This window comes from Coloeus monedula, assembly GCF_965178545.1.
Source record: "Coloeus monedula genome assembly, chromosome: 5".
Classification (NCBI taxonomy): Eukaryota; Metazoa; Chordata; class Aves; order Passeriformes; family Corvidae; genus Coloeus; species Coloeus monedula.
In genome coordinates this window covers 66677769-66704519 of record NC_138785.1, presented here as the reverse complement: position 1 = coordinate 66704519, position 26751 = coordinate 66677769, and the positions used below count along the sequence as shown (strand labels likewise).

Below are 26751 nucleotides of genomic sequence, written 5' to 3'. Positions count from 1 at the left end.
AAACATCAAAGAGGAGGAGGAAGGGAAGGAAGGGATTAATGAGACAGACTACAGAAATAAATTTTAGAAGAAAACATTAAAAGCATGCTCAGAAAAAACAGCAGAGAAATTAAGAGAAATAAGTATTTAAATGAATAAGAAACAAGTTTAGAGAAAGGAAAAGGCAAAAGATACAATTAAATAGTGTTAAGACTGAAAAAAGGCTCTTAACTATTCAAACATCTTGCATTACAATTTCTCGTAAACCACGAAATTTTACAGTCTATTTATTTTATGTTGTAGCTTTTAGAATTCACCTTTACATGTCTATGCCATCTCATTAGCTAAAAACATTTTCTGCTCCTAAAGTTAAAAGTCAGATCAATCCAAGATGCTGGAGCTTTAAGAAAACCATAATCATGGATGAAAAAAATCACAGACACTGTAAACTGTCAAAAAGAACACATTAATTAATTTTGCTTAAATATGTGCAATAGACCTAATGCAGTCCCATCTAATCTTAGAAAACCAAGATGATCATCTCTCTGCCCAGAATACAGGAGGAAGAGAACCTGGACCCGGATCCATCAACTGCGAAGGTGAAGTTCATTCAGTGGTGCTGAGACACAGGAGACCGAAGCAGAGAGAGAAACAATCTCCAAAGTTGTTGGAGGCTGCAAAAGGCCTAAGCTAGCAAATCTATCCTCTGGTAGGAAACAAATCAGAAACATGACTGACTCCCAGAAACAACACCATGACTCCCCATTGAAGAGCAGCTGCTCAACCCTAAGCTTGTGGTGGTGTTCGTGTTACAGTCAAACAATTCAAAGAAAAGACCTCTTTCTGCATCTTTTGTTTTTATCAAGTATTCCTAATGTAGAACTCCAACTGAAAGTTCTTCCTGCATTGATGTGTGTTGGATTTCAGAGCACATCATGCAAAATAACCCTGATTACACTTCTACCAAACTAATCTGAAGAGGGCTGCTCCTACAACAGCCTGTGGAACTGACACCGCTGCAGCCGTCACAGTGCATTAACCTCACAGCTGAAAAAAGGGTCAGATGGGTTTGCTGGAGCTCTTCTGATGAAAGAAGGATTGTAAACTCTCATGGTTTTAAGCACAGACAGTAGAAAACTAAGGTGACTTGACTTTACCCCTCACTTCAACTGCCACAGTAAAATGAACCTTTTTTGTCTATCATCACACCTCATTTTCCACACATCATTCTGGGCAATCTCTGATTCTCATGTAAGATTCCTAAGAGGCAATTGTACCAAAGTAATCTTTGTCCTTGCTCAGTGGATTCAGTGTTGATTACAGCCAGCTTGCAATTAAAAAAAAAAAGCATGCTTAATATAATTTGATGAAAATTTTGGGGGTGAGGGGAAAAGAGGTACAAACTTCTGAGCTCAGCTCTTGTCAAATAGCTTTCTTAGGATGGAATTTCTATGCAAATCCAGAAAGTTTTCACCAAAACACAGAGCTTTGCAAACTTGGGCTCAAGCCTCTGCTCTGCCTGATTCAGTATCACCTTGAATGATGTTGTCCTGTGTCCATTCTGTCCAGGTACATGATCAGCAACTGGTTCTTTGGGCAAAATAATTATTTATACAAAATGGAGCAACTCTCATAGAAAACACTGGTTTCCATTGAGATATGGGTCAAATCTTTAAATAAGACGGAGCAGAGACTTGGATCTTCCAAATAAAAATTAGTAGGAATATTCTCTGTAAGACCTACCAACCATTATAAAATAGCAAAAAACTTGATTATTTAGATCTACATACAACATACCAGAACACTCAATACATGTATTTATAAGACAAAAAGTTTCAAACCTAATCAAAATCCCAGTTATGATGTTATGGAGTTGAGTAAGCCTGTGCTTTACAGTATTTAGGGGATATTTTCCTGTAAGTACTGCAAGAAAGTCTCAACAAGTTCCACATAGTGCCAACAAAGAGGAATAGTCTTTGAGGGGGGAAAAGGGAAAAGGCTCTGAGCAAGTTCTTAAAACCTAAGTCAGATAGAATTATTACATTACAGCCTAAAACCTGTAAGAATCCTGTAAGTCTACAGGCATGATTAAATATGTTCAGTTGATTATAAAACATTGCTTCCGTATGGAAGTTCAATGCTAGATTCCTCTCTCGCACAGTGTAAGCAGAGCTGCTGAATAAGGAAAAAGTGAAAAGCGAGGTGGACAGAACATGTTTGGCCACTGAACTGTGCAACAGTTTAACTTCTTTCAATCAGAAGGTGTTGCTGATCATCATGATAAATAACAGAGTAACCATAGGCACATAGAGGACAAAAGAAAAACCAAAGCATTCAGCTGGGGCTGACAGCTAATTCTAGAGCCATGGTGATAAGATTCTGCACATACAGGAGCATGGGTGGGTTTTCCTGACCTGGTGACTTCTTACTGCAACAAGAACAAGAGCTTGAGCCTCAGAACTGTGAACTTCTAAGTTGTGCTTGTGCTGCTGGTTAGAGAGCAGTCAGGGCCTATGACTAGACAGGAGCGGGTGGGCTGGCAAGGGATCAGGGAGAAATAGTGTGTGTCGTGCAGCAGATACTAACACTACTTGGCACAAACAGGTATTTGTACTGGCAGCCACAGCAAATACATTAATGTCTGGAGTTATAACTAGGTGGTTGCAAGCAAGGCAATTCCGTACAGATGCTAGAGGGATAAGGAGTGAAAATGCACGTAAGGCTGAAGAGAGCAGAGATGCTACAGCAAGTATTTTCATGGAGTACCAACAGCTTCATAATGCTTGCTGGTTTCCCTTGAGAAAATCTTCAGATTCCTAGATATCTCATGCTTATTCTACGACAAGAAGCATAACTCACTTTCTTAGCCTGCCTTTAACTTCATTAAATGGATAATTATAAATATGCACATTTCCCTCAGTTGTAACAGATCAATCCTCCTGAGTAGTAAGTTACCCCAAAATATACATGTATTAAAACTCAGATTTTCCTAAGTGTAGTATTAAAATCAACAAACTCACAAGGATAAATATAATGCTCCCAAATACGGCGAGCAGCATCCCACTTACACTTGGTCCCATAAACAAACTGATAAATGAAAACATAAAAAGACAATTTTGAAGCCAAAGAAGTTAGGAAGATACTCTCTGTGTGTGTAAACCTATGTATATACATGGGAATCTGCTGGGAAACACAAAGCAAGTTTTCTGTTAGGGCTAGAAGTATGACACCAGATGCATAAACGGCAGGAAGACATCAAACTTCTACTTCCCCAGTGTTTGGTCTTTCTGAAGCTGTACTACGTATTAAGAACGTCACAGCTCTGTCCTGACAGGGATGCATTTATACTGGGTTGAGTAAGAGCAATTTGCTTACCTTTTCAAACACAGAGGTTTCCTTTACACTGTGTGTGACACATGCTGCCCACTCTCAGTCAGCCTGTTATCCAACAGTGGTTTGTCCAAGCTGGAGCTCAGGAACTTCCTAACAAGCTTCTTCCTGTGCTGGTTTGTAGCTCACCAGGGCACAAGGAGAAAGGCAGTACTATGGAAGTTCTCAGAACACAGCCCCTGTCTGCTGTTACTGCAATTCAGAGCAAGCACCACTGGCAGCCAAGAGCCCAACCTGCTCCCTTCTGAGCATCTGCCACTACAATTTGCTTTAGTTTATACACAGAACTTTGTCCCCCACTGGCCATGATCTCCATTATACAACCAGAACAAGAAATTTTACTGTATTTAAAAATTACTTATGGAATATTGCATAAATTAATATTCTACTATAGGAAAACAAAATTTGTTTTACATTCTCTCCCTATAAATATATGTAATTTTTTAATACTCCATGAAGTATAAATGTATATGCTTTGTGAAAAAAATCTTAGAGCATTAGGACAGCAAAGATTAACATACAGAGCATAGGCTCATGTTTTTGTTTTGCAATGCCAATTAATCTGTAGTTTATTGTATTTCAACCTTCAGAAGTTCACAGGATTTAACTCTTATACCCTTGCCAATGTCAGTTGGCTCATAATAAACATTCATATTTGTTTTATGGCCCACACCAGCTGGTGGGTTTTATATACAGTAAGAATGAGAAATCTGACAAAAACAAGTGATACATCTTCATAATCTGAACAGAGGCTGAAACCTTCAGTAGAATCTCAAAGCCATTTATTTGTTCAGGTCACTGGGCTTGCTTTCCATTTTTTGGGGTTTTTTTAGTACTATTAATTGAATACAATCTTAAACATTTGCTACATTTGTTTAGAGGGATTTATTTGATAATAGGGAAGAGCTTTCCTGGCAGATAGTTGGCTGGACCTTCTTAATTTGATACATGTTCTGCCACAATGGCAGAAGGAGGAGCTACTGATGTGCTCCTTTGCTTTAAATTGTTTTCATAGTCAGCTGAAATAACTGAATGACTTGAGGTATAGAACTGATGTACAAAAAAGGAATTAATTAACTTTGATGCAAGGCTCTCAGACGTTGTGTTGAATCCACTTACAGTGATAGCTATGGTGTATTCCTATACTCCCGTTGATGGCCCATGGCCCATATTTGGCGTGAAGGACAAATCCACCAGGCTTACTAAAAGAAATAGGGCACAATGTTCAAGCAGCAAAAGTTGCCTTAACCACCAGACATCCTCCACCTGCACTGAAACATCACCCAAAGTCAGGGGCTGTTCCCTCCACAGTGACCAGCAACAACAAGGTACATGGGGAGGTGGTGTAAGGGGGAGAAAGCACATGGCTGCTGAGGTTAAAATCTTGGTGGAAGTCTGCGCCTCATACTGGATGCCTCAGGGATGGCAAAACCATGTATCCCATTAGCTATCCCTGCATACCTCAGAAAAAAGTCTGTACAGTGTTGCCAGCAATGACAACTTGTGATCTGGAGGGACAAGGGGGTTCGGCATGTATCAGAGATGAGGGGTGTTTCTAAAGTTCCCATAAATTCAACAAACTGACCCACTTCAGATGTCCCTTTTTGTAGACTTCATGTGACTTCTTGTGTTTTGGAAGGTGGAGCTCATCTCCATACTCCCCAGCATCCTCTGTCTCTTTGGGATACATAAAACTCCTGCCCATCAGGAACAGAGCCAAGTAACAGCACACTACACTCTTCAGTTTACAGTCAGAAGAGCTGTACTGGTTTGTACAAGTAGATATTTGCAGCATAACCACTTACACAGAAGCCAAGGGAGGCTCCCAGAGAAAGCCTGCAAGGAGACTGGTGCCACATGGCCAAGCCTTCCCAGGGAGCCTGTGTGGGTACCAAAAGCAGAATACCTGCTGGAGCACTGCAGGAATTGGCTCTGTTTAGAGGATATGTTAGCATGGGACAACATTGGGCCAAGGAAGCCAAGCTCATTCTGGCATCCATGTCTACTTACTCAAAAGGGACTCGGTTATCCCACAAAGACCTGCTTTCTACCACACAGGCACACATAGAACATCTGCTATTCTGGAATAAAGGTGCAGGGACGGGGTTGTTTTTGCTGAAGTCATCTGCATATGCTGTAAATACTACAGATCTGGTTTTACCATTCACTTAGGGCAGGGACATAACTGATTCATGCTGCAGGGACTTTTGCACTTTCAAAGATTCCCCTTAACTGCACTGGCTGTAACATCACCTAAGTATCCCGACTGTTGTCCTCTTATTTCAGTAAATAACATCCCAACTCACTTCTCTAAACATAAAACATTCCCCGTGCCAGTAGCAGCTGCCATGAAAGGCTGAAGAACCTTAAAAGCTGAGCAACATGCCAGGAAGAGAAGTGACTTCACTGTGACAAAATGTACATCCACTGTGAGAGGGTTATTTAGCATCCTGCAGTTCAGAATAACTGGCTTTCAAGTTCTCTAAGTCAAATTCGCCGACAGCATCAGCATCGATCCAAAACAAAAGACAATTAATTGAAATGGTAGAGAAGGAATAATCTTGCACTCTTTTGCAATATAGCCTATACACAGTAAGGATTTTGCTTAAAGATTTGTTCCTTCCTGCACCTTCTGTGACATTCTGAATTACAGCACAATAGAAAAATCAATTAAAATGACTACTGAATAGTTCTTTATCTGCCTCCAAACCATCTTCCTCCAGAAGAGATAATATTTCTACAGTGCATTATACATGAATCAGCCCTGCTGTTCTAAACATTAGATCCTGTAGCCTGCAGCTTCAGAAGAAGGGTATACAAGCAAACCATGGGTTTTATATAAGCACAAAATAAGTCATAAATACGTAGTATTACTCTAAATTCTAATCTTTAAGAGTTCTTTTTTTTCCCCTGTGATTTCTGATTTTTATTACAAATGACATGAACCAGTAGTTCTTTTCTGTTGGTCACCACCCTCCACATACAAGCAGAGGCACACACTGCTTATCACCCATATCATCCTGCATTCCAAACCTCTCACTGGAAGGACAGTAGTGTACATGGACAAACACATAACAATACATCAAAGTTTTAAAGCCCAGGGAAATTACGGCACACTTGAGTTTCTGGGAAGCTCAGATACAGTTTCATAGCTGATGGTTGTCTTGTTACTTCTCACTTGACCACAGACATATTACTGCTCTGATAATTGGGCTCCTGGTGTGCTGAAACCACCACTTAGCCTTGAAGATCAAAGCTGACTGCTTTCTTGTTTGCTCCATCTCATATATCTTTTTCCTTATTCTTTGACTGCAAGTGCTCTGAGATTTTTTTAATCCATTTTTTATACTGTATTTGCCATAATAGGACTTTAGCCCATAACTAACTCCAAAGAAGATCAGATTAATAAAAGACGAACAACTCATGAGCTTTCAGAACACTGGAACCCCAAGCAGAGCCTGGAGACTTACATGCTTATTTCATTCTTACCATGTACTCAGAGAGAGCTGAGCAACCTCAGCAGATTTACCTAAAACTATCCTTTTCTTCAAAATAATGTGGTGAAGAATGTGGAAATATTAACCAAAATGTCTTGATCAAAGACAAAAGTAAAGAAAATACGAAAGGTACTTCTACCTTGGGATAAAGCAGCACATCCACATACAGCAAATGATATAAAAACCCTCTCAAGATTTGTTTGAGAAGACCTTACTTAGGGCTTTGCATCTCATATAGCCCTCAGAAACTCATCAGATGTAACCTCATACACTGTATTAAAGCCTTTAATATACAGACCCTTTCTACACTGATATAGAGGAATTCATACTGAATATGACAATTTGTAGATAAGTTTCATGAGGCTGTAAAGAAATATGCTCAGTTTACCTTCTGACTTTGTCTCTAAAACACAGCCTGACAACATTTTATACTCACCTTCCAGAGCCAAACACTAAAAGACTTTTCATTTTAATGATCACTTTTTACACATCAGTGTTGTCTCATTTTAATTCTTAGAAAAAAGAAAATACCTTCAAAGTCCCCATCTCTGGCTTTTGCTGCAAGTTCTGAGGATGATATACTTTCTTGACATAAAGCACAGTCTTCCAATGCTGCATTCCTTAAACCATGATTAACTGTAAAACAATCCAAAAAGTACTCGTATTTTTCCAATTTTCACTTGAAAGATTCATGTTAGAACTTCTGGGATTAGACTACAGTAGCACCTTCTTTAGACTTCTTGCTTTTTCTTTACCCTGACACAAACAGTGATTTACAAGTCTCCTATTCTTCTTTGGGATGACAACAGAAATGAAAGATGCTGTTATTACAGTACACGCAGTCCTCTTACTTCTGCTAGTTTAGCTGCATCCTACATTTTATTTCCCAATTCTTAACTTGGATCCTTTAAAATAAGTAGATTTTGAGAACGATGAGAGATTCCCAAGGTGAATCACATGCATCAAATCACATATATCAAAGAGAAACTTCATCCCAAAACTCCCCTTTTTCCCTGCTCATTTTGTTTATGCTTACTTTTGTCAATACCATCTTTTTAATGCAAGAGTTCATCCATTAGAAATTATATCCATCCAAGTACTATTGACTAATATATATTTCCCAGTGATAATTCTTTACAGCTCCAGTTTCTTTATTACTCTTATTTGAAGGCCCAGGAGCTCTTGTGTTCTCTCTAGCAATTCTGTCTAACCCCATTTATTTTTTTAACAATAAAAACCCCAGTCTATTGTCACATCATGACAGGCTGCCACCATAAAACTGTTGTGGAAGTTCCAACCAAAAGTAATAGAAGACTGTAATGCATGTTGTGCATTATCCCACTGCGGTGTTGGGACTGTAGATTTTTTCTGCTAACTTGGTCCAACTTTTAACTGTTTCACATAGAAACCTCAATGCTTTTAAATGAAACTAGAGAAAGACAAAGTTTTCAATCTGTAGGAAAGGAAGTAGGAAAAAAAATAGAGCTCTGATCACTTTCAGATGCTGGTAGTTCTAATCATAACAAAGGACAAAGGTAATTGCAGCCTTCCTGGGATGACATTGTTATTCTTAGATAAGTTACCAGACTTGCTGCTTAGAAAAGAAATAATAAAAACGGTCATAGAGGGAAAAAAAAAATTTCGTTGGCTCATGATCTAGTTCTGGTTCTGTTACTTTAATTACCAAGAATTCAAATGTGGTTATTTTTCTATTTTTTAGCCACATTCTTCAATTTCTTCAAGACAGGACAGATTTCAGCATCTCAGTGAACATTCCTATCTTATAGTCTGCTCTTTGGTCATTTAAAACGTACACAGTGTGAAACAAATCGAGGGGTGGGGAATAAATCTACGAAGTCCAAACCCCGCATAGGTTATGGGCTATAAACTATATGGGCTACAAACACAGTGCTGCTGTAACACACAGAAATATGTGAACAGCAGATGGACTCTGAAGACTTTAACTCTTTAGTATTCGCCTTAAGACTAACTCCTGCGTTCCTATACAGTAACTTCAACCTGTTTACAGTCTGTTTCTATGACTTCATTTAAACTTAGGTGAAATCACTGTACAGTGAGTCCTGTCAAAAAGGTAACAATATGTTAAGGGAATTCTTGTCAAATAGTTTATGGAACCCCATAGGGCTGCTGCCAGCAGAAATTTGCTATAGAAAACAAACGTTTAGATCTTTTACCTTTCTTCTGCTTTTCCTTGTCTTCTGTTTCAGGTTTGGTTGCCATAACTTCAAACAAGGTCTTTAAGATACTTCTCAGATCACTAGCATAGTTTGTCTGCAGCTGGTCAGCAACACCTTAAGAGTTTGAGAAAATGGGTACATCATTTCTAGACTATTACACCATCCTTAAAAAAAAGTACTTAAATCTGCCTCTTGCTACCAGTAATGGCCTCACTTATTTTCAGGGGATCACTTGCTCACGTTAGGAATAAAAATTGAACATCTGAATAAACTAATTCTCCATAATGGCCAAGTTACATTCTGGTTTTTATGCTACCTGCAAGTCAATATATATCTTCCTTATCCTTTGGCAGGAAACACTGAGAGATTCATTTTGCATGAAAATAGAACTGCTAAGTCAAATTTCATTCCTTGAACACAATAAGGCATCACCAGGAAAAAATCAAACCTGATGTAAGCCCAAATTCCTCAACACTACAGGTCTAAAGGCATCAGCATGTCTGGCATCTCTGATTCTGTAAGCTCCAAACAGGTAACAGGTCCTTCTAAACCAGACTGCAACTTAGGCCCCAAAGACAGAGTCTTCCTGAAACTTCCTCTCTAGTCCTTTCTACCATAACTTGATGGGCAAAAACTCAAAAAGCTCCCACCAAAAAACAGTTTATGCATTTAGTATTTGTCATACCTGAGATACAGACAAAAAGGCGGTGAATAAGATCATTACTGCCATGAAATCTAGATCTGATCTTCTCTCGTGTGGCAATTCTGGCAGCCTGCAAAGCGAGCTGGATTTCTTCCTGATCGATGTCATCAGATGAACAAGAACTTGTCATTAAACTGCTGTCAGAGAAAAAAATAATGTAAAGGAAAGTAATGTAAATCTTCACTCAGTTGTTCAGGATGTTCAGCAAATCCTAAGGGATTTATGACTCAGTCAAGACCCTATAGTACCAGAACTAATTGCTGTAAATTCTTGTTGAAGTTAATCAGCACATAACCAATCACCATCGCATTTGGTTTTCACTCTGTGACAGCTGCAAAAAAACTTTAAGCAGAAAATCACTTGTCTGTATTTTATTGCATTTTTCCTTAGCTATTACAAAGTGCTGCACCATTTTTCACACTAAATTCTTCTAAAAGCTCAGTCCTGAGCCCATAACTCCACCAAAAATCCTGAAGGGAAATATCAAACTAAAAATGTGAAGGTGAGTTCTGAGTCAACTTAAGAAATTTATGAATGTGGAAATTATTTGGAAAAAAAAGAAATTCTGAATTATGTTACCTTAAAATAGCAAGAGTAGAATCTAAATATAACTTCACCAAAAAAATTGAAAGAGCAGCAATAAAATATGATTTACACAGTAGAGGTAGGTTAATTCCCTTATAAATGTAACAGTAGAAATTGCTGAAATGTCAAACTATTGTAAAGAATGGCTCATCCACTCTAAAGAGATTTAAATGTGTCACCAAATGTCTACTCGAAATTTAAATTTTCTTTTAAAAACCAGGTCCCAGACACTCTCACACCCTCACCACCACCACCACCACTCCTACCACTTCCCTCTTACAGAGAAGAACCTTGAAACAACCTGAGACAGCAGGGGAGGTTTGGGGGGGAATTTTCAAATATCAGGAATTACCTTAAATATTTGTAAATCAAGATGTCTTCTTTAAAACAGCAAGTACTTAGGGGAAAAGTAGCACTTTACTCCTAAAAACTCTTAAATGTGAGTAGAGCACAGGATGTAATTACACTGAAGTCCTAAGGATTCACTGTGCTGACCAAAAGAGACAGGAGCCTTCTTACTCTACTACATTCAAGTCAGAGGGAACACTAAACCATTTTTCTCCACATATTGGAAAGAAATGAATATTGCAATTATTACAAAAATCTAGACTATTTTGCTTATAATCATACTTTTGCTGTCCAAAACTCCAGCACTCTTCACTTTGCAGACAGCTACCATGTTAAAAAAGGAGTTACTAACAGTGTAAGTAGAAATTACTTCTTTTGTTATACATGCTAACACATTTTGAGTTCAATCTGCTTTGTTCAGGTGCAGAAACATTCACCATCTTGCAGATCCCATCCTTATGGCAGTATGCATGAATAGTTATTTTGGGGTAAGACACACAGGTAACATAATTATTTATAACAAAATTTTATAGGATATACTTTTCAAATTCTACCTGTAGGTTCCACAGGTAATCCTTTGAAATATAAAAGAGAAATAATTAGGCCATGCAATCTTAAAAGCCCTAGGAAAAAATAGACTGAAAATAAATAAGTACTGGACATTAGTTATTCATAGAAATATCAATGGAAGATGTGTAGCATGAGTATCTTAACTGGCCCCCCATTCTTTCAAACACAGAGTAAAGAGCAGGCTTGCAGGAGACTCATTTTGTTCATGTTATCTACTGCTACTAACAAAAGAAAATTCTTGTAAAGAGATGTTATTTCTATGTTTACACTTCCAGCAGCACCATGACTGACTGGGCTTATCAGAGACACTGAGAATGAAGTGAGAATTCTCTTTCAATTTTCCTTTGCTTTTCCATAGGGGATACAGTAGATATTACAACAGCAAGCCTATCAGCACAGAAAGGCCTGTTCAAGACAATGAAAAGGTCATGTACAAATGTGGCTTACGAAGGAATAAACTGAAGGCAGCAAGAGCCAGGAAGCGATTCCTGACTCACAAGCGTGTGCAGTCAGACGACTGCCTGTTCACACGACCCCTCTCACATTCAGATAAAGGACTGTGCCCTGCAACATGGCCAAATAGCCTCGACTTTTTTTTTATTTTATGTAAGTATTTTCTTAGTGATATTCACATATGCACCATAAATTGCTCTCCAAGGCGAGCATGGACCTCCTGACAGAGTCAAGTGCAGTCTGTGTTATTATATAACCCCAATACAAAGGTCTCTTCGAAACTCCCAATACACAGAAACCTTAATGCAGGGGAAAGCAGGGCTACTGAATCAAGGATGAATTTTCCCTCCAAATCACAGCTGAAGAAATATTTCAAAGTAAGGTGCTAAGTGGGCAGAGAGCTGTGAAAAGTGCTTTTCAAGAATACAAACTACTTGGTCCTTTGCCATTTTGCAGAAAGGAAGAAAGGCTCATTCCACAATTCTGACCAATTTTACTAATAATGTTTGCCTTTCTGAGCCTCCTCCAACTAGAGGAACACAGTTTTACCTACTTCATTCAGGGAACGTGGTTTGACCTACTTCTGTTGCAGACTACTCTGTTAGATTTTGTAGTGTGTCATTAAGACTGGTCATGTCACCACAGAACTGGCTGGGACTGTTTTGTCCTCAAGATCCCCAGCACAGAGCACATACAAATTGCTCCAGCACTGTGGGATGGAAGGTCAGCACGTCTGCACATTCCCATTTATAACATACTTCCATATGCATACTCACATGTAAAGCATAGTACCCACATACAGGAGGTGAGAAAAGAGGATATTTTGTACTTGGAATTGCTTGTGCTACTACAAAGAAAAAAATGAATGCTCCAGAAAAATTTAAAACTGGACCTAAGAATTGCTACAGAGTTAGAAAAAATTACTCTGCCTCTACCAACACAACCAAGTCTGACTTAGACAAAAATTACTCTCAAAGAACAACAACCATCTGTTCTTTAAAGTATATCTTCCTGTTGAAGAACATAGCCAAAAACCCAAAATTGTATAGACAGTCAGAAATACTGTAAGAACAGAAACACTGCAATTGTTTCAGATAAAAAGCAAAAGAGCCAGCTTTTCTTTTTATAACAGGGTGTCCCAAACAGCAGTCATTGCATCCATGCAAATAGATTCTCATGATTTTTTTAAATTGATATTATAGAAAACACACCTGAAATGTGATCTACAGGGTTCAGCCTACTTTGTTTTGTTTTTTTTCTATAAGGAACACCTTTCCTACTTGGCTTATCTAATACGGATAATTTGGATCAACATTCTCAGCCAATACCAGATGCTTAGGAAGCATTTCATTAATGTCAGACTATGCTTGGATCTGGAATGTTTCACAGCCAGTATCTGCAGAATCATGTCTCACTGCAGAATACAAACAGCCATCCTACTGCTGGAGACAAGTCCTCATTTTCTCAATGTCTTGGTTGAAGGGAACCCTGAATTACTCGACGAATCAAGTTACAAAGAGAGAACACCAAAATACACATGAAACTCCCCTTGTGAAATGTTTATCATAGACACAATGCTTATCATGTATTTATTTTTCAGACTGTAAAAACATTGCAAAGTTAACACATCTGAAGGTGAATATTAAGAAATAAGATGTTATGTCAAAGGTTGATTCCGAACAGTAAACCTGCTCATACCTTGTAAAGGAACAGATACCCTGTGGCAGATAAATTAATTAGCTTTTTGCTTAACTTGGCTGCACCTCCCCATTTTAAAATTACACTTCATTTATTACATTAGAAGACTAGTAAGACTCTTTCAACACTTTCAAGATGTATCTCTAGAATGGTTGCCTGGTCTCAAGGCTTTACTGTGAAATGTAGCCAAATATGTACATGCAAACAAAGGCCAATAATGTAATTGTACGTAATATCAACTTTCACCTGTGAAAACAATCTGCTTTACAGCTTTTTTGTTCCAAAGGACACTTCTGCACCAGTTCAAGTAGTAGTATGTATACATAATGGAAAACAGGACTGTGGAACGAGAAGGTTATGACCGACATTTTCAGAAGTGGACAGACATTTTAGGTAACCATCTGTGATACTGTAGGCTTTGGGCTGTGTCTGTTGGTCATTGACACTCATCCAAAACCAGTGAAAGCAGCAAAGTCTAAAACCAAACAACCAAAGTCAACTGATTCAAACATGGTCCAAATTTAAATACTTGACATTTGTGCTCAAAACACACTCAACAGCTCTAGAAATCTGTCTGCTCACAGATGTCACCTTTCAAATTCATCTGTTTTGTTCTTTAAACCTGAAATCTGCTCAGAACGAATGCAGAGTGTATGAGATTCTCTGAAAGAATTTCTCATTATTCACAAACAAACCCTCAGAGTATCTTAAAAGATGCATTAAATATACAGCAGTGACAGACAAAAAATTTAAAAGCTCTATGTATCAAACACGATGAATACAAAAAAATCAACTGAATTTCCATGTTTTCAAATTAATCAGAAAAACATTTTTATAAGAAATGCTTTCGTTTTGTTTGTCTTTCAAAATCTTGAATGAAAACTAAGAGGGGGTCACTTCTTGCAAAGGAGAAAGCCCAACAGACCCATTCTACTGTATATCACAGAACCAGAGAATGGGTTAGGGTTGGAAAAAGAACTTAAAGATCATCCAGCTTCAACAGAAATATATTGATATAATTATGTCACCAAATCTAAAAGGAAATCAAGACCACCCTTTAAGTCTCTGATTTCAGGCAAGGTCTTCAGTAACAACTGATTTTCAGGAATAGGTTTCAGAAAGTTGTCATTGGTGCCTGTAAACAAACAGGGCTCAAGTTTCAGCCACACAAACCCATCCCAACTAAGTCTAAGAGGAAAAACTCTGTAACAATATTACAAGTGTTTACTAGAACAGTGTTAATACGTAATTCAGTGATTAACCTTACCATTTATGTTATCAAAATACCTGCAACATCAGGGATTCCTATTCACTTCCTCTGAAATCTCCAGCAAACTACACAAGCACAGGCAGAAGTACAATGTAATTCTCTGCAAGAAAACAGGTAACACCCTCCTGCTGTAGTGTGAATTTAAAGCTGGTGAATCCACTTCACAGTGAATTCAAAATGCCCGCATTACATGGTACCATTCTGATGCAAAACCACATTTTAAGACCAAGGTGCTCTCTAGGAAAGTTTGATAAGTGCTGTGCAGTAGCAGGTGAGACCCTTGACAAGAAAGAAACGTGAAAACTTTGCAAAAAGTTTTCTGTGATTTCACACATTCCTAATGTTCTACATAAAAGGACATTACAGTTATAAACCATGTTAAAAGGTTTTACAAAGGGTCAGTAGCTCAATTCTTAAATATAAATTAGAGTTCATTTAAAAATTTATGAAAGACTGTCCACAAATTATAAAGCAGTACAGTTCCTTGGACTTAAATGATATAAATTCATTTGCACTAGTTGGCCTTAACAAATCTCTTATGTCCATTATTTAATACCACATGTATTGAAAAACTAAAGATATATACACATGTAGGTGTCTCATGTATGTGAATCTACCCATATACACAGGTACATTTAGAATATTCTAGTTCTTACAATATTTCTCAAAACACATTATCATGAGCTCCCCAACTTCCATTTTTTTGCTCATACAGAGTTTAGCATAATGGCCACTTTATGCTCTGTGTACAGTATCAATAACATACACTTTTTATCCAATCGTCAATATTTAAGATTCTCTCCCATTTGAATTTTTTCATACTTATGGTAAATTAAAAAAAACAAAAACAAAACAAACAAACCAAAATGTTTGCAGGCAAGTCTATGTTATGGATCACATACAACTTCTAAAACAACTTCAGCCAAGCTGGTAATTGCTCCCACTGATATTTTTGTAGGCTATAACTGGAAATCTCACCACTAACCTGTCAGCAAAGCTATTACTCTTACTCCTCTACTTCAGAGGGCTGTAGTCAACTCTGGGTTCCAATTTGCTAAAAAGAACAAACAACAACTCCAAAGGCCATGTAACGGATCAAACACGGTAATTCAGGAAAGACAAAGGTTGCATACATGAGGAATAACAAGAGGAAAATTAAAGGGGTTTAGGTAAGAGAAATATAACTCCCATATCAGTAAGAAAAAAACCCCAACTTACTTTGCATCTGCTTTTTGCAGTACCTCTAGTGTTTCTTTTTGGATACTCTCACACAATATGCTAAAACCTGTTGGTTTCTACCATGCGCTGGTTTTGATATGGTTGGAAGAAAAACTGTGAAGACATGGCATCTTAAAATTATTTTAAGTGAAGTGGGTGGCTACACACTCAATTTTGGAGTAATTTAAACCCAAGCCAGAACATGTCCTAATATTTAGGTAACAGCATGTAGTTTTTTAGCTAAGAACTATGTTTTAAGGAATGACCCCAGAACCTACATTTAAAACAGACTAAAAAATGCTTTAAAATTCAGAACTTAATTTCTTGACTTTTAAACCCTAATATTTTATTAAGTCAAGAGGGTTTTAAAATGTAAACCCTTAGCTATTTCCCCTCTGTTTTAAGAGAAACAGCTTAAGAGCGTGAAAAAAACCCTCCAAACCAACCCACCCACCCTTAAAGCACACAAAGGCTTCAGAACTTTGTCTTGAGAAACAAATAATGTAACTGCATGCAAATCCCTCTAGCTAGAAATCACCAGAAGAACTGGACTTGACTAGGTAACAGTATTATCACACGTACGAGCAATGCCCAGCTCCATTCACAGGACATGTGCTAGAAGCCCCATCTGCTGTCAACCTTTTGAATTCCTCAGTGCAGGGGGGAATTACTTTTCCCACCCTGCAAGATTTGCAGAAGCCTGTTCTTAGCTTCTCTTGCCCCTTTAGAGGTGGGCAATCCGAGGTTGGCTAATTAAAATAAGGAATTTGGCTAACAGGATTATCCATAGATCCTAGGTGGTATCTTCAGTCAGGAAAAAATCGTGAGCATTGAACTCTACTGATTTTGAAATCAACAGCAACTTCTGCTCCAGACCCTGGCAGCTTCTGAGTTGCCCACTCTGCTGGAAGAACATCTTGAATCTTTCCTCAACTGTTCAGACCTCAAACTGCAGAGCATTTTCACTTGGACTTTGCAAAAAACACAGCTGTTTAAGTAGCATCTTGCTAAACAGATCCACTCTAAGAAACTCAGGCTAAGAGAACTTAACAGCTTACTCAACCTCATTAACACTCTGGACTGGGTTTTCAGATGAATGCAAAGATACAGTATTTCAAATGGAAATTAAAATAAACAACATTGCCCATGCAGAATTTATCAACTTTAACACTGCTCTCTCACAAATAGCTTTTTTGGTCATTATAGATAAAACTTCTGTAAATGTGCATATGAACAAATAACTAAAGAGCATTAGTAATCAACAGTGCCGCTTTCTAACCATCAAATTTAATGTCAGATACTTGCAAGGTACTGCATTTACTGCTTTTCCTAAAGTTTAAACCAAAAAGGGATAAAACCTGCAAGATAAAGTTATTGTAAAATTCAAGAGAAAATAGAATGGGAAAACCAAGACGTTAGAATATTGCTTGGGTTCTACTATGACTTTTTTCAATTCCACCATGCCAATTTTTTCCACCACTTCCTTGTAATCAAACTTGCATTTAAAGCTCTCAAACATTCACTCACACTGCAAAAGGATAAATAAAATGAGATTAGAGAACAGAAATATTTAAACTTCAAAAATATATACTGGACTGGAAAAACTGAAAGTGAAAACCATAGCCAGTATAGCACTTATGATGAAATGGTACATGAAACCAGCTCTGGTATCCAAGACAGGGACAGAGATACATCAGTCCCAGCTTTTGCACTTTATCCAGGACTTGACAAAGGACAGGCAGAACTTGGATACCTGATACAAATACTTCAAGGCAAAGAGCAAATTCATACAGCTCGTCAGCAATGTCCTCTGCCATAGGCAAGCCACAGCTCTGCATGGCATTGCAACAAGTGAATTAATTTAGCATCCAGTTCCCGTAGATCCACTCTTGACTTGCAACTCCTGTGCGTGGCAGAAATGGAGATGGAGAAGCAGCCTCAAAAACACTTACCAGTACGAGGAACTCAGAGATAGGGAAATTTATTAGCACAACATTTTCATATTGCTTCCATCTGTTCCCTCAAAAAATAATACAGAAGGAGCTGCAGAAGCATTAATGCATCCTAGGGTCTAGGAGAATCCCACAGAAATTCAGTATCCACATGTGGGAGTCAAAGCTGAGAAAAGCTAATTAAAGTATTAGGTGGAATCTTAAAATTTTAATTAGAGAAGATTGCTTTCTCTTTATTTTTCACCTTCAATGCCGCTGTAAGTATGAGGAAATCCTCTCTTTTTTCCTCCAATCTAATTGTGGTTTTACAGTGTATCTTTAGGCACGGACAAAAACTCTGTAAAAACTGCAGTTACTATAGTGATTTTAATTACACATAATCTGAAAATTCCCAAACATGCTATTCTAAGGGTTTACTGGGGGAAAAAAACCCTTAATCTGTAAAATAAAACCTAATTTCTGAAATCTAGTAATTTTGTTCTATTACTATCACAGGCAACACCAAGTGACATTCAAAACCTGATTTTTTACACATCACTAAAATGGAAATGATTATAATTGTGGACAAATTACTAAAAATTAAAATTGCAACTGAGCTGTGTAGAAACAAGAACACAAACCCGTTATGATCACTTTGTGTCAGTCCCCAGCCATACGGTATGTTTGATATGCCACTTGGAATACAGCCCCCAAATGGCAAATTGTGAGGTGTCTACTAATTTTGCCAGAACAGTCTTACTGCCTCTACCACTGATGCCAGTCAGCCTAAAATACTGCCCTATTTTATTTGATTTACACTGAGAGCAATATATTCTATATTTATTTCAACCACATAAAACATTTTAACACCTCTAAAATATGAGGTTTATCATTTTAATAGGGAAAGACCAGAAAACTTCCAACAACTGAATTTTCACGTTCCCACTGTAACAAGCACTTGTTAACACTAGCTGCCTGGGTTATTCCTTGGAAAAAATAAAATCTGCATCCAGTTCCTTGTTACTAAAGACAAAGATATGCATAAAATATAAAATACCTTGTAGAATATCCTAGAAAGGAACACTATAGCTTAGAAAATGCTGCACCATTTTGAGATTTTTATTTTTTTTTGTCTTGCAGGGTGAAGAACAAGATAGGCATGAAACACATCAAGAAGAATCCTGGTGGTGAAAACCCAGAGACATCTGCTTCAGTAACATATGTCTTGCTGACTAAAATCAGAAGCATAAGCTGACAGACCTCATCAATGCTAACTTTTTTGTTTTGCTGGTACTGCTCAGCTGGTTGTCGGGGCAAGGGATTTAGCAGCACAACAAAACGACTGTATACAGCAGCAACCTATTTATGACTGTATTAATGCTGCCCTCACACTGCTTGAGTGACAGAGCTGTGCAAAACTGCACAGACTCTCAGTGCCTAAGAGACACACACACAATTTGCAGTTCAAAATCATTAGGCAGGAATAGCATCTATACTGGAAGTCATTCAGATTTGCTCAAGGTATAAACCCCTTTCTTTTCACACAATTCTGTTCACCGAGCTCTATTTCCAGGACAACCTTTTTCTGGTTATGAGCAGCCTCTCCATAAAGAAGAACTCTACAGAAAAAAAGGAGAAAGAAAATCTACAGTAATGCACTGATCAAACCAAAAGTGACAGTAGAAAATATTAGTGCAGAATGAATCTGTCATTTTGCATAGCTTCAATGTAACTTGACCAGGGTAACAAAGGTAAAAGTGCAAGACAGAAGAACTGGAGACAGAGCTGATCAGGTACACTGACACTTCAGTTAAAATGCATTGTTTATGTGTTTGCTGTCCTCCACATTAGGATCTGCAAGATCCCCAGAGTAGCTGTGATCTCTGTTAAAACCTGCAGGCATGTAATCTGTGCTGTAGCTTTGACAGCTTAAACTCTTGACTATGAAATGGAAGAACTGAATTCTTCTACTATAATTCACAGTCCTGGAGAATAACCAAGTTCTTTTTCCTTCTTCAATCCTTTTCAAGGCACTGTGTTCTACTGATGAGAAAGCACTGTACAAAACCTGCTTCTGTAAGAAACTGTCCACCCACATGAATCTTGCTTGGTCTCTGAGATAGGCAAGAAACTGGCTCAGACAGAGCTCACACTCAGAGTGCTGATCAATGGTCTCTACTCAGGCTGGCAGCCTGCCACAAGTGGGAATCCCCAGGGATGGACACTGGGCCTCATGTTCAACATCACCAAAACAATCTGGATGACAAGACTGGGAGCACCATCACCAGGTTTGCTGATGACACCACACTGGGTGGTGAGGTGGATGTGTCAGAAGGATGAGCAATCTCACAGGACCAGGACAGGCTGGAAGAGAGAGCTGGCAAGAAGGGCGCAGAGTTTAACAGAGACAAGTGCAAGGTCCTGCAGCAGTGACAGCACCAAAGAGCCTGGCACAGGCTGGGATCCTTTGCTGAGGGGAACCTGTGGGTCCTGGTAGACAACAAGCTGAACAGGAGTCAGCAGTGAAGCTGCTGCAGCAATGAAGGCAAATCAGATGCTGGGGTGCAGCCACAGGGGCACCACTAGCAGAGATGAGAGACGTGACCATCCCAAACTACCAAGAGCTTGTCAGGCCACACCTGGAGTACTCCTGTGTCCAGCTGTGGTCTCCACAGTTCAAGAAAAGGAACAGACAGACTGGAAAGCATCCAAAGGAGGGCCATGAAGATGATGGAGAACCTGTCCTAGAAAGAGACTGAAGGAATTCAGTATTTTATTACCTGGAGAAGAGAAGGCTCCAGGGACCCCCACCATAGTACATAAAGAGTGGCTGTAAAGAGGATGGAGGCTGACTCTCCACAAGGAGCCACATGGAGAGGACAAGCTGTACCAGGGGAAGTTTCATCTTGATATAACAAAGAAATATTTTACACTAAGAATGATCAATGTCTGCCCACATATACACAAATACAGATATTCTAACTGAAATATTCCAATAAATATCCCACTCTAATTGCTGGCAGAGTCTTGATGTTTTGGCATAAACTTTAGTCACAATTCATTGCAGATACTGACTTTTACAGACTGTAAAATGGGCTAAAACTTCAGCACCAATTTTTGTAAATGCCTAAAACAGTAGAAAAGTATACCAAAACCCACCAGTATTCAAGCTGCAATGACATATCTAAAAAAACCCCAAAAAACCTGCTGACTAGGGAGAAAGCATCTAGTGCAACATTAAGGTTAGTTTCAAGAGTTATTATTTATATTAATTTATTGGCTCTTTATAAACTTAAAATGAAGAAGTAGAGTTTATCATGTAAAGTTTACTCTAGGCAGCCAAACACTTGAATATAGATTCATCAGTATTTCTTCCTCCCTGGCACTCTTGTACTAAAAACCCCAATGAGACTTGAAATCAAGTAATTGCAAATACCTGGTTCTTCTGTTATCTCACTTATTTCTCCTCATCATTTCCAAAGCAACATTTTTCTTGTATTTTCTACTTCCAGTCTTTCAAAGAACCTAGGTCCAATCTTTAAGTGTATCAAGGCCTCTCAATCTGTTAGCAGATTAAGAGGCTTCACTTAGGTTTCCACTCAAATTAATGGCTATGTCAGGATCTGGTCCAGTAATTCAAACACATGTTGAAAGCTGACAAACTCCTGCAGTTTATTTTTAAAAACTACTGACTTTCCTGTTTCAAACACTTAAATGGGTAAGATTTCAGCAGTGTATTTTATTAGCTGCCTGTTTACAATTTAGTAAGTTATAGTTACATCAAAAATGGTTCTAAAAATAACATTTATGGAAAGAAACCATTAAAAAGGAAAAACTGAATGGATGTTTTTTTCATGGAGCTACTATAATCAATGGGCCAATTGCCTCTTCCCTGCTGTAGGGCAATTTTCACTCCAGTCAGCAGTGTTATTTCACAGTCACACTGATGTACAAAAGACTTCTGCATAGCCTTCAAAGTCTGCATAAAAACACAGTTTCTTGGAAGCTTTCTAAAATACATAGGACACATTTATTCTTTGCTGAGAAAGCCGACTACTGGTATGGGCATCTCAAGTCTGGATACTGCTTAATGAACATTTTGCAAAAAATTATCGTCTGAACTGGACTGAACATTTAACTTCTTGACCACCAGACCTCTGAGACCAGAAAGAGGAACCTTCTACACAGCCCAGGTGCCAATGAAATCATCAACTTTCCTTAGCAAAACCATTTGAGAACCCTCTGTACTTTTATTCTTCTCTCAATTTGTGGTCTAGGAACCTTGAATAAAGTTTTAAAATTTTTTTCAAATTACTGTGTGAACCACCAGTAATCAAAGTGTGCAACCACAGTTCTCCTTTAAGACTGAAAATCTTCAGCCCAGATGCATTTCAACAAATTACACGCTTAACCAAGGTTGTCACTCTTCCCTATTGATTAAATAGGGAACCTTCAGGAACTCCAAATTTAGGTGTGTGAGTTTAGTGCCTAAATTTAGGTGGGATGAATATAGCTCAAAAAAAATTACACAGCATTAGTTGATGAGGAAAAAGTCTAAGGTGGTAAATCACAGGCTGACTTGAAGCAGCCTCTTAAATTGGTCCCAAATGGCTCCTTACAGTCCTAACAGCTTTTTCCTCTCAATAAAAACCAAAATGGCAAACAATGATCCATGGGTTGAATGGTGCTCTGGGATCCAAAGAGTGGGAATTTTCTCCTTGGTTCTCCATTTGGAAAACAATAAATGTACACACATACAGAACTCCATATATACAATACTTCATTGTTTCAAATCAATTCAATCTATGCTATTTAATACACTATTAGTTCAACACTGCTACTGCAGATAAAACCAGTTTTGCTACCAGAGCTAAATTTTCTGAAGTTATTCCCAAAACATGCTGCAATCTGACAACATGTCTCAGAACTAATTATTTAATAGCACAAAGGAATTGTTTATGTTTCACAGGAGGCTGAAAGGCCACATAAATGTATTTCAAGAATTCTATGTCTAGCCAATTATTTTTCAGATAAAATTGCAAATGTTACACTTAATTTCTAATTGTTGTTAAGTGAAAACAGCAAGAAATTAAGTACATTAAAATGGCATATTTCAGTAGAAAAAGAAACAAATTCCCAAATTAGGTATTATTTTGGATATGCATATGGCATCATGGAAAACTCAGTTATTTCAGAGAAGAACATTTTAGAGACTGTCTTTGCAAGGAACACGTTTGTTGTAGTAAACAAATAATGCAACTCTAGAGAAGCTGTTTAATGACCAAATAAAACTCTAAAGAGAGAACAGGGGAGCTCCTTAAAAATAACATATTCTAAAAAATTATACAAATAGATGCACTGAATATTACATTTTTATGCACGAAGATCTAGGAACATACTACTGTGAAGCAGTTAGCTTTTCTTCTTCTTTTATTAAACTAAGTCATTAAAAGAAGTTTAAACTGTTTTTCAACTAAGTCTTTCAAAAGGGGAAACTCCTGTCATTACAGTCAAGCAGGCACTTCATTAGTTTGTTTTACTGGACCACAAAATACAATAGCTACATCTCTAGTAATATCCACTGCAGATACAGATGCAGAAAAATAGCCACCTTAGGTTTCATCAAGCCACCCAGGGCTGATGCAATGCTAAATTTCAATGGACAAGAGCACAAAAACACATGTAGAAATACTGCCTTATAAATCAAACTTTCATTCACCTAAGCATCAATACAGTGGCAACTGCAACACTCATGTACAAAGGCAGTACAGTAAGGCCTTCAAAAGAGGTGGTGCATCTAATCAAGACTTATTCTTACTGCTCCAGATATTCCTGAAGGGTAACTGAGGCTACATCTACCATCTATTCAGACAGCCCTGTGTGAAACAGTCTTCGATGTGCACAGTATTTGGAACAGGGCAACTGCTGCATGAGGGTAAATTGGGTTTTGTTTGAAGAACAGTCAAAAGGAAATGTATTTCAAAATTAAAACAATGAAGAACAGTTTTTGTTGCATCTTTCTGCCCTTATTTTAAAAACACGAAACTCTAAAAAACTGAACTTGAAGACAGGTACATCCTAAAAAACCTCCAGTTGTTATTTGTAGTATTGCATCTATCACTGTTGGAAAAGCCATTTTATCTCCTCTTTTTATCCCCAAACCTAGATGAAAGTTGAAAATCCTGAAGTTCAAATGAAGTGCTGGGGAGAGAAAAACAGATGAAAAAGAGAGGACAAGAAGCAGTGGAGGATGATCTACATCAGCTGAAGCAGTGATATTTCAATCTGTCTGTACCAGAGCAAAAGCGTTACTGCATACAGCGTACGCAATACATCTCATCCACGTGTGTTACGCAAACAGTGAAAAATGCAAAGATCTCACTTTTATGCTTTAGTTACATTTTTCCGCCCTAACCTTAATTCCTCTAGCACTCTCATTAAGTGCTTTGAATAAAACTAAAGTTAAAACTCCCATGCAGTTTCAGAAGATAAGAATATAAAATAGTATTGCTAATAACACCAAGGTCATGGTTTTAATCCCTGTATGGGCCATTTACTTACGAATTGAATTCCACAACCTCTGTGGGACCCTTCCAACTCAGAATATTCTATGAAGTCAGAAGCAGTTCTTCACTGTATTCTTACCAGTGCTGGCCAGCAACAGGATGCAAGTTAAACTGTTGTTAACTGGAATGTTCCTTTATTTTACAAGGCAGAACAAAATGGAAAAAACATATTTTCTAGAAAGCTAAGGGCTAGCTAAGAAAAACATTTGTAACTTGTCAAGCCACAACCTGAAGTGTCTCCTAAGAACTGCTATATGGATAAATAAAAGCAAGGTCATGGACATATGTAGGTGATTCCTGTATGCATTAAAAACTGTTCCAGAAACAGTTGCCTCACATTTGTCAGAGCACTGAAGAAAGCTGGCAGGTTAAAAAAAAGAAACAACCAAAAAGCACCTGTTGTTCAAAAGGAAGAATACTCAGAAGTGTTGCTGTCACTTGATTAATTCAATGAAAATTTTTAACCAAGCATAACTCAATACCATTCGTCAAATCTGACTGGGAAGTGATGTTATTACCTCAGAGCGTATATGCTGGAGAGACTACATGTAGTGACAGAAACACTCTCATAGTCACTGCTGGAGATGGAGCTGAGGGGGGAATCACGTAAGCCATCCTGAGAACTGAAAAAACATACGGAAACAAAATGAACTGCTGAAGCGAGCAAAGGCAAAAACAGAGCATTGTGATAAGTCATGGCTTGTCATGGGTTATACAGAAACAAGAATAAACTGGCAGTTGCATTTTTTGCTCTTCAGAAAATGATACAAACCTATTCTGTTTTCTTCCCAAAAGGACAGGCAATTCAGTAAAGTCAGTGGGCACACATCTTATAACAATCTTCAACTTAATTCATGCCATACAGTTAAAATATTCAGAAAAGAACTGAGAATTTTACATTTTCATTGGAGAGAGAGGGAATAGCATGCCCATGCTGCTAAGTGTGGCTATAACCTTAAAATGAAGACATAACAAAACTGAAAGTTCATAAAGCCATCTTGGGTTTCAGGCCAAGGCACAGTAATCGATACGCTTCAAAAACTTCTGAATATCGTGACAAGTTTGACCCACGTTTCCTCCCCATTGGAAGGAAAAGGTTTGTTAGAAAGGAGCAAGATGACACTTCGGTGATGGAACTGAAGATAATACACCTGCCCCTGCCCCTAAGTTTGCTCAGTCCCTGTAAGGGCCACATATGTACCTCAAATTTTGTGCTTTGAGACAACAGATATCCAGGAAGGAGCAGTCCCATGGCAAACCACTGACATGTCTTTAGTGGAAATCCACTAGCTACTAAGTAAAAGGATATGAATAATTCAAATGAACAGTACACAACTTGTCTCTGGCATCCCTGGACTAATGAAAAGCCTCTAAATAACAATCATTTTGGATCTTACATCATATTATCAACATAAACTAGGATTAGAGAATTAAAAATAGTTTCATAAGCACTATTAAACTATCTTGTAAAGACCAATTTCTTGTTTGAGTAATAATTTACTGCTCAGCTACTGGAAATTCCACAAGCTGAAAAAAATTATATGAGATATGAAAACATGTAATCTTGAGCACAGATATCAAAGCTGCATTGGCTCTAGGCGGTGCAGAAGATTCATTCAAGCCTGCTGAACTCAAATGTTAACAGAAATCTTTGGACAATGCAAAGAGAAACCTAAGAAACATCCCCAGTTAGAAGAGAGGTAGTTATATAGGTCAGGGTTATTTTACCTTACTTCTCCACAATTATTAGCAGATTTTTTAATGTTCTTTTGCTTTCTAGACATACGCAAACCAGTTATGTTCCAAACTCTTTTCTTCTACTAAATTTACTAATACAGATATTTTTTCAGCTAGAAGTCTGGAAGAATGCTTAAAGGGAATTCTTCAAAGCAGTCTATGGAAGGTATGCGCTTTAATCCCACTAAGAAATAATAGGATTTGTTCGCATACCTCCCACTAATCACTAGGAAAATGCACTCCTTCATGTTTCTCATTTCTGACTGCCAATCTGAAAATAAATCCCAAGTGTACCATGCTTTAGTTGAAAGCAGAGACTTCACAACAGGAAAATAATTTTATCAGACTTGAACAAAAATCTATTTAACTTTCATTCGTTTTATGTAATTTCCCTTGCTAATTCTGCTCATTACGAAGAGATATATGCATTTAAACAAAAGCTTACTCTTTTATAGCTCATCACCTTTACCCATCTAATCTTACAATATGGTCATGCTACTAAAATGTAGTTTTACTATCTGTTTTACAGCAGCTAAATGATATTAAAAAAACTATTAGCATACAATTTCACACCTTGATTAGGCAGGTGTGATGGTGTGATCGCGCCC

General features: G+C 37.9%; 1 protein-coding gene across 1 annotated transcript in view; it reads right to left on the bottom strand.

Moving 5' to 3' along the window:
• The window catches only part of ZFYVE28 (zinc finger FYVE-type containing 28), a 149214-nt gene that overhangs the window by 6905 nt on the left and 115558 nt on the right, over window positions 1–26751 (bottom strand). The window contains exons 9-12 of the mRNA XM_082281484.1: window positions 24925–25029; window positions 9750–9904; window positions 9062–9178; window positions 7398–7502 (exon numbers count right to left, since the gene is read on the bottom strand). Of these exons, the coding sequence (XP_082137610.1) occupies window positions 7398–7502; window positions 9062–9178; window positions 9750–9904; window positions 24925–25029 (482 nt within the window). The remainder of the gene's footprint in view (window positions 1–7397; window positions 7503–9061; window positions 9179–9749; window positions 9905–24924; window positions 25030–26751) is intronic.